We start from the raw sequence: 8,604 nt of genomic DNA, 5'->3' as shown, positions 1-8,604 counted from the left end.
AAAGAGTATATAAAATTATTTATTTTATTAAATAGGTGTAGGGGGAAATCTTGGATTGAACTGAGGTGTGTAAGTAGTGTCCATACACACTGTGACAACTGAGAGAGAAACAAACCCCTTGCCTAGCTGTGGACTTTAGTTGAATTACATTTATCTTCTGCCTCTAGAATTTCTCTCTATTAATGACCATTCTCTTTTCTTCATCCTTCTGGATTTTTTTCCCCCCTAAATGCCTTTTAATATCCAGGCAGTACTCTTAAATCCCTAGAACTGCTTTTTAAATTGACTTTTTAAGAGGCAGTTAGCAGATGAATGAAGCTGGATTGTAACATTGCACAGCACCAGTAGGTGTCATTTGTTTAAGCAGTGATGGATGCCAATCTCACTGAAGCAGATTCTACTTTTAAAATTGTGCTTGAGATTCTATTAACATGAATATTTTAAAGCATTGTTCATTGAAAATCATTTTTATTATAAACATTACCCATAAAAAGTAAAGTAATATTCAAATCATGCAGACAAGTATAAAAGGAGTAATAAAAATCGCCTCTCTATCCCTAGTCCTACTCCCAGAAGTAACAGTTCTTTATAAATTCTTGTGTTTCCTTCTATAAACAAAGAAACATACACATATTTCTTTTTTCATAGTATCAATTGTATGGCTTTATCATTTATTTAGCCAGTCCCTTATTGAGGGGATTTAGGTTTCGGGTTCTAGTTGTTGTTTTTTTAAATGATAATATAGTAGATATTTTATATAGATCATTGCATCTGTGTACATTTTGTACAGTAAGTTTTTAACAGTATAATTGCTGTATCAAAGGTACGTGGATTTAGATTTTTGATAGAGGTTACCAACATTGTTTCCAAAGAGACTATACCAATTTACTCTCCCATCAGCACTGCATCAGTGTGGTGTTCTCTGCACCCAAATACTGTGATATGGAAATTTATCAATATAAGTGGCAAAAATGTCATTTTATTGTTTCAATTCATTTATTTATGAGTGAAATATAGTTTTTTTTTTTAATTTGGCCATTTTATTGACTTCATATTTATTTTCCCCTAATTTATTAAATCATCAGTTATATAGAGCTTAAAACTATATGGTAGTGCCCAAGTAGACCAAGGCAGGCCAATGCTCTTATTACAACAACTAAAACCCTACTTAGATTACAAAAAATCATATTTTTAAGGGCATAAGATAGAGCAGTGGAAATAGTAAGGACTAAATGAACTAACTGGGAGCCCTGGTAACACTGTGGTTAAAGCGCTCAGCTGCTAACCAAAAGGTCCACAGTTCGAATCCACCAGCCACTCCTTGGAAACCCTATGGGGCAGTTCTATTCTGTCCTGTAGGGTCACTCTGAGTTGGAATTGACTCAATGGCAATGGGTTTTTGGTTATTTTTAGATGAACTTAATGGAAGCTCTGGTTGCACAGTGGCTAAAGCGCTCAGCTACAAACCAAAAGATCAGCGGTTCGAACGCACCAGCTACTTCGTGGGAGAAAGATGTGGCAGTCTGCTTCCGTAAAGATTTATAGCCTTGGAAACCCTATGGGGCAGTTCTACTCTGTCCTATAGGGTCCCTATGAGTCAGAATCAATCTGACGGCACTGTTTTTTTTTGTTGGTTTTTTTTTTTGGTTTTAGATGAACTAATATTTGGGAGTGGGCTGTGAAGGCAAACCATTCTGAAGTAAGCCAGTTGTATTTTTCCCTGGGGGCGTTTGCTGATTATGGGTATGGGCTGAGGATCCATCTTGAATATCTTGACCATGGCCACTTCCAGGAAAGAGAGAAAACTGCAAAGCTTTTAATGACTGTAGAGGGCTAGGGTAAAATCTTGGAAAATTAAGGATCTCAAATGCAGAGCCAGTTTTCCCAAGAGTCATTTGCTGACTTTTACATACAAGGCTGGGGAGCTATTCTCAGCGCTTCTAAAATGCAGAGCAAAATCTCTCATAGCTTTATGGTATTTGAGAAACAAAGACCCATCAGAGGAGTAGATCTACCTCAAGAATACAACCAATTTCTTCCATAAGATATTTATCCATTTTGAAGCTGTGAGGGAAGGAGGTTAGGTTGCTGGGCTGAGGACCTTGAAGGGCAGACCTGGAATTTTTCAGGGCTGAGGAAAAAAGATCCACCAGGCTTTCAATCAAAAGCCCAGGAGGGCCACTCCTGAGGAACAGAGGCATGAGCAGAGGTAGATTGAATTTTACTAAAACTGTAACCAGGCCCAGTCCCTGATAGATTGAGGACTTGATCACCTCAAACCAACATGCCTATCAGCAAGGGCACCCTCTCATTGGAAGATCATATCATTTGGATTTTTTACATACAATACATGGCATACAATAAAAAAGTTATTAGACATAGAAAGAAGCAAGAAAATATGAGCGAATCAAAGAAAAAATTAAAACAGATAAAGAAGAGCTAGATAATTGAGGTAGCAAACAAGGACTTTACAATAAATGATTAATATGTTAAGACAATAAAGGAAAAAATGGACAAGAGAGTACACGAAGTTATAGGGAACTTCAACAGAGAACTTAAGTCTCTAAAATGGGGTAAAATGGGCATTCTACAACTAGAAAATATAATACCTAAAATTAAGAACATAGTAGACAGGTTTTAACAGCAATTTAGATACAGCATGAAAAGTATTAGGATCTGGAAGACAGGTTAATTAAAGATACCCAGAGTGAAGCACACAGAGGGAAAGAAAAGTAAAGTATAGACTAAAATGTAAGACATATTTGAAACATGTTAAACTGTTCTAACATATACTAGAAAGAGAAGAGAAAAAGATAAATAGGAGTAGAAGAAATATTCAAAGGCTGATGACCAAGAATTTTCCAAAACTGATGAAATGCACCAATCAACAGATTCATGAAGTTCTATAGACTGTAAGTAGAATAAAAATAAAACTACTTCAAGGCATCTCATAACAAAACGTTAGAAACAGAAAGCAATGATGAAAGCACCAAGAGTCAAAAAGACAATTATCTTGAAAGGAACCACAATAAAACTGATCACTGATTTCTCAACAAAAACGATGGGAATTAAAAGACAACAGGAAGAAATTTTAAAATGCTAGAGGAAAATAATCACTCACCTAGAATTCTATACCCAGTGAATATATCTTTCGAAAACAAATACAAAGTAAAGACGTTTTCAAGTAAACAAAAACTGAGGGAATTTGTCACCAACAAACCGACCTGCGCTGAATGAAAAACTAAAGGAAATCCTATAGGATAAAATAATCCCAGGTGAAACATGAAAATGCATGAGGAAATAAAGAACACTGGCAAGGGTAAATGAATATAGACTTTACAAAACAATAAATGCAATGCCCTGTGAGGTTTGCATTATATGTATAATACAAACGCATGATAGCAATAAAGCAAAATGCAGAGGGGGCAAATTAAATTTAAATTTTCCAAGGTTCTAGCAGTACTGAAAAAGTAGTAAAAGTGATAATTTGCACCATTGATGTATAGTCTAATACATCTTGTCACATTGCAACAACACACAAGCCCCCACAGTACAACAAACTGACAGACGCATGAGGGAAATTTGGAAGACAGCTACCTGGCCAACCGACTGGAAGAGATCCATATTTATGCCTATTCCAAAGAAAGGTGTTCCAACCAAATGCGGAAATTATTGAACAATATCATTAATATCACACACAAGTAAAATTTTGCTGAAGATCATTCAAAAGCAGTTGCAGCAGTACATCAACAGGAAACTGCCAGAAATTCAAGCTGGTTTCAGAAGAGGACGTGGAACCAGGGATATCATTGCTGATGTCAGATGGCTCTTGACTGCAAGCAGAGAATACCAGAAAGATGTTTACCCGTGTTTTTATTGACTATGCAAAGGCATTTCGACTGTGTGGATCATAACAAATTATGGATAACATTGCGAAGAATAGGAATTCCAGAACACTTAATTGTGCTCATGAGGAACCTGCACATAGACTCAGAGGCAGTCGTTTGAACAGAACAAAGGGACACTACATGGTTTAAAGTCAGGAAAGGTGTGCATCAGGGTTGTATCCTTTCACCACTTATTCAAACTGTATGCTGAGCAAATAATCCAAGAAGATGGACTATATGAGTAGAACAGGGCATCAGGATTGGAGGAAGACTCATTAACGACCTGTGTTATGCAGGTGACACAACTTTGCTTGCTAAAAGTGAAGAGGACTTGAAGCACTTACTGATGAAGATCAAAGACCACAGCCTTCAGTATGGATTACACCTCAACATAAAGAAAACAAAAATCCTCACAACTGGACCAATAAGCAACATCATGATAAATGGAGAAAAGAATGAAGTTGTCAAAATTTCATTTTTCTTGGATCCACAATCAATGCTTATGAAAGCAGCAGTCAAGAAATCAAAATTTGTATTGGACAAATCTGCTGCAAAAGACCTCTTTAAAGCGTTAGAAAGCAAAGATGTCACTCTGAGGACAAAGGTGGGCCTGACCCAAGCCATGGTATGTTCAATCTCCTCATACACATGTGAAAGCTGGACAATGAATAAGGAAGACAGAAGAAGGATTGACACCTTTGAATTATGGTGTTGGCAAAGAATATTGAATATACCATGGAATGTGAGAGGAATGAACAAGTCTGTCTTGGAAGAAGTACAGCCAGAGTGCTCCTTGGATGTAACAATGGTGAGACTTTGTCTCATGTACTTTGCACGTGTTATCGGAAGGAATCATTCCCTGGAGAAGGACATCATGCTTGGTAAAGTAGAGGATCAGCGAAAAAGAGGAAGACCCTCAATGAGATGGATTGACACAGTGGCTGCAACAGTGGGCTCAAACATAACATTTGTGAGGATGGCACAGGACCGGGCAGTGTTGCGTTCTGTTGTACATAGGGTCGCTCTGAGTCAGAATCGACTTGATGGCACCTAAAAACAACAACATTTTGTAATCTCTCGGATCACCACTAAAAGAATAGTAAAAGACTGTATAAATAACAAGCTAGTAAAAGGATCATAATTCATATTTGCTCCAAAAGAAGGCAAGAGAAAGAGAGAAATAAAAAGTAACATGAAATAGATGGGCCAAATAGAAAATTAATAGTAAGGTGGTAGATTTAAACCCAACTTTAACAGTAATTACACTAAGTGTAATTTGACTAAGATTAAAAAATAAAACCTAACTATTTGCTGTTTACAAGAGGCACGCTTTAATCATAAGAGCACAAAATAGTTCAAAGTAGAGGATTGAAAAATATACCATGCAAACATTAACCAAAAGAAAGCTGGTATAACTACTTTAATATCAAAGTAACTTTAAGGTCAGCAGTTCATAATGATAAACTGGTCAATTTAACAGGAAGATATAATCCAAACTCTGTAAACACTCAAGCTTTCAATCTGTATATAACAAAAATGAACAGAAAGGGAAATAGTCAAATGCACACAGCTGGTGAATTCAATGTTGCTGTCTCATTAGCTAATAGAATAAGCAGCCATAAATCAGTAAGGATGTAGAAAATCTGAACAGCAATTACACTTGAAAAAATTGACATAAAAGAGCATTGAATTTCATGACAACATATGGCAGATTTCTTTGAAGTGCACATGGAGCATTTACCAAAATTGACCATATGCTGGGCTATAAACCTCAGTGCATTTCAGAAGACTGAAGTTAATTCAGAGCATGCTTTCTGACGCCAGTGGACTTAAGCTAGGCATCAGTATCAAAAAGATAACTAAAACAACACCAACTGCCAGGAAATTCAAACTCTATGGTAGTACATAATCCTCTGGACCAAAAATGAGAACTAGCTTGGTGGAACAAAGAATAATGTTTATATATGAAAGCCTTAGGTGAAAAGTCCATATAAAAACTTCATTCACCCTAGTAATGTCTATCATTTTTGAGTGCCCACTAAGTGCTATGTCCTCTGCTAGGTAGTTCATGAGTTATCCCTTACAGCATCCTATAAGATAGGTAAAGGAACCAGAAAAAAAACACACAACATCCGAGTGCCTGGCCCATGACCTGTGCTGATGGTGCTGGTGGCAGTAGCAGGGGGAATTACCTAATAAGCAAGGTAAGTACTGGCTTACTTACTAAGCTGTAGTGAAGAATGTCACATGGGATTTTGTTCACATGTGACATTGTTCACTACAGATTAGTAAGTAAGCACAAGTGAGCCCATGTTTACCTTGCTCACTAAGTAATCTGTCCCTGTCAGGGATTGTAAATTTGAAAAGAGGCTTTGATTTGGTAGGAAGGGGCCATGGAGTTGGGAGAGAGACAGATGCCAGCCATACCTAGAAGCAGAATCTTTGATGTGATAAAAAAAATGTTCACTACAGATGATCTGGTAAGCAAGGTGCTGTAGTCATCTAGTGCTGCTATAACACAAATACCACAAGTAGATGACTTTAACAAAGAGAAATTTAGTCTTTCACAGTCTAGGAGGCTAGAAGTTCAAATTCAGGGCGCCACCTCCAGGGGAAGGCTTTCTCTCTCTGTTGACTCTGGAGGAGGGTCCTTGTCATCAGTCTTTCCCTGGGCTAGGAGCTTGTCAGTATAGGGACACCGGGTCCAAAGCACACGCTGTCCTCCTGGTTCTTAATTCTTGGTGACATGCGGTCCCCCTGTCTCTCTGTTCCCTTCTCTCTTTTATATCTCAAAAGAGATTGACTCAAAATACAACTTAATCTTGTAGATTGAGTCCTCCCTCGTTAACATAACTGCCTCTAATCCTGCCTCATTGACATCATAGAAGTAGGATTTACAACACATAGGAGAATCACACCAGATGACAAAATAGTGGACAATCACACAATCATGCCCTAGCCAAGTTGACACACATATTAGGGGGACACAATTCAATCCATAACACAAGGTAAGCACCGTGCTTACCTTGCCTGTTGGATGGTCTGCCCCTGGGCAGTAGTGTTGGATGATGTAATGTAATTTCCCTAATCCTTACAATAATGTTATGCAGTCTGCTTGTTTTTATCCTCATTTTATATATGAGAAAACTGAAGCTTAGAGGGATTAGAGAACTTGCTGAAGATTCTAGTAAATTGTGAAAACAGGCTTAACCACTAACAATACTGCCTTAAAAGGGAGTTGAGTAAGTAATCCAGAGCCACACAGGCATTGTTGTTAGGTGCTGGTTATTGAGTGGATTTTGACTAATCATGACCCCAGGTGACAGAGTAGAACCACCCCAGAGGGTTTTCAAGGCTGTAGTCTTTATGGAAGCTGATCACCAGGTCTTTCTCCTGAGGAGCCACTGGGAGGGTTCAAACCGTCAACCTTTTGGTTAGCAGCTGAGCATTTAACCATTGCACCACCAGGACTCTTTCAGGCACTAAAGACCCAAAACTTTGCTAGAATAGTAATTCTCAGACTCTGATCTTAACATAACTTAAGTTTCACATTATTTATTATCTGAACTAAACTAAGGTAGTAGAATTCTTGCCTTCCATGTGGGAGACCTGGTTTGAATTCTGGCCAATATACCTCAAGCACAGCCACCACCTGTCTCTCAGAGGGGGTTGCGTGTTGCTGTGATGAACAGTTTCAGCAGAGCTTCCAGACTAAGACGGACTGGGAAGAAAGACCTGTCCATCTACTTCAGCAAATCAGCCAGTGAAAACTCTATGGATCATAACGGTCTGATCTGAAACTGATCATGGGGATGGTGCAGGACCAGGCAGTGTTTTGTTCCATTGTGCATGGGGTCGCCATGAGCCAGGGGCCAGTTTGTCAACAGCTAACAACAACCAGCACAAGAGGAGAAAAGGAAGTTTTTTAACTCAAATTGCCTTTTTTACTTTAAAAAAGATGTGAAACAAACTTCCAAGCTCACGCAGCTATCCTGAAAATGTTGGAAAAATTTCTATGCTGTGATTATCTCAGTTGGTCCAGTGGTTGCATCCTGTTGTTCTTTGGTTTTAGCATGAGCGTGAGAAGACAATTTGAGAGAGAAAATAGAGAGCAGAGGCTCAGGATGTCTCATGGAATGAGATCACTGCCAACCCAGACTTCGGTTTCTTTTCCTCACACAGAAAACAGCTTAAGATCTTCAATACTATTTTGGTGTAAATCTGCTGTAGTTGGCTGTAGGAGTAATTTGTACCTAGGCAAAAACAACGTAGCATTTCAGGTCCTTGTGAAATACGAAACAAGACTTAGGTTTCCTAAAGGTCATTTTTAGGTGTTTGTGGGAAAAGAAAAAGAAGAGCCAGGGAGCAAGCGATCAGTTAAGCAATCTTAATTTGCACACTAATATTTACCTAATGGTTAACATCTCTCCCCTACAGAAAGCCCTCCTGCTACCAAGGTTCCACCAGCTGCTCAGAAACCCACCTCAGCAACTGTTCCAGGTACAGAGGTCCCAAGAGCTCCTCAGAAACCCACCTCAGCAACTGTTCCAGGTACAGAGCTCCCAAGAGCTCCTCAGAAACCCACCTCAGCAACTGTTCCAGGTACAGAGGTCCCGAGAGCTCCTCAGAAACCCACCTCAGTAAATGCTTCAACTACAGAGCCCCCACTAACCACTCAGAAACCCACCTCAGCAAATCTTCCAGCTACAGAGCCCCC

The 8,604-nt window shown here is 38.8% G+C and overlaps 1 protein-coding gene across 3 annotated transcripts in view; it reads left to right on the top strand.

Moving 5' to 3' along the window:
• CD55 (CD55 molecule (Cromer blood group)) overlaps positions 1-8,604 on the top strand; it is a 41,404-nt gene that overhangs the window by 9,575 nt on the left and 23,225 nt on the right. Inside the window, exon 7 of one of the 3 annotated variants that reach the window (XM_023730296.1) lies at positions 8,325-8,387. In XM_023730296.1, the coding sequence (XP_023586064.1) occupies positions 8,325-8,387 (63 nt within the window). Of the gene's footprint in view, positions 1-8,324; positions 8,490-8,604 lie in introns of all 3 variants that reach the window. The other 2 variants (XM_023730295.1, XM_023730294.1) reach the window with 2 other exon arrangements.

This window comes from Trichechus manatus, unplaced genomic scaffold (genome assembly GCF_000243295.1).
Source record: "Trichechus manatus latirostris isolate Lorelei unplaced genomic scaffold, TriManLat1.0 scaffold00035, whole genome shotgun sequence".
Taxonomy (NCBI): domain Eukaryota; kingdom Metazoa; phylum Chordata; class Mammalia; order Sirenia; family Trichechidae; genus Trichechus; species Trichechus manatus.
The sequence above is the reverse complement of the archived record's forward strand: the minus strand, read 5'-3'. Positions and strand labels throughout refer to the sequence as shown.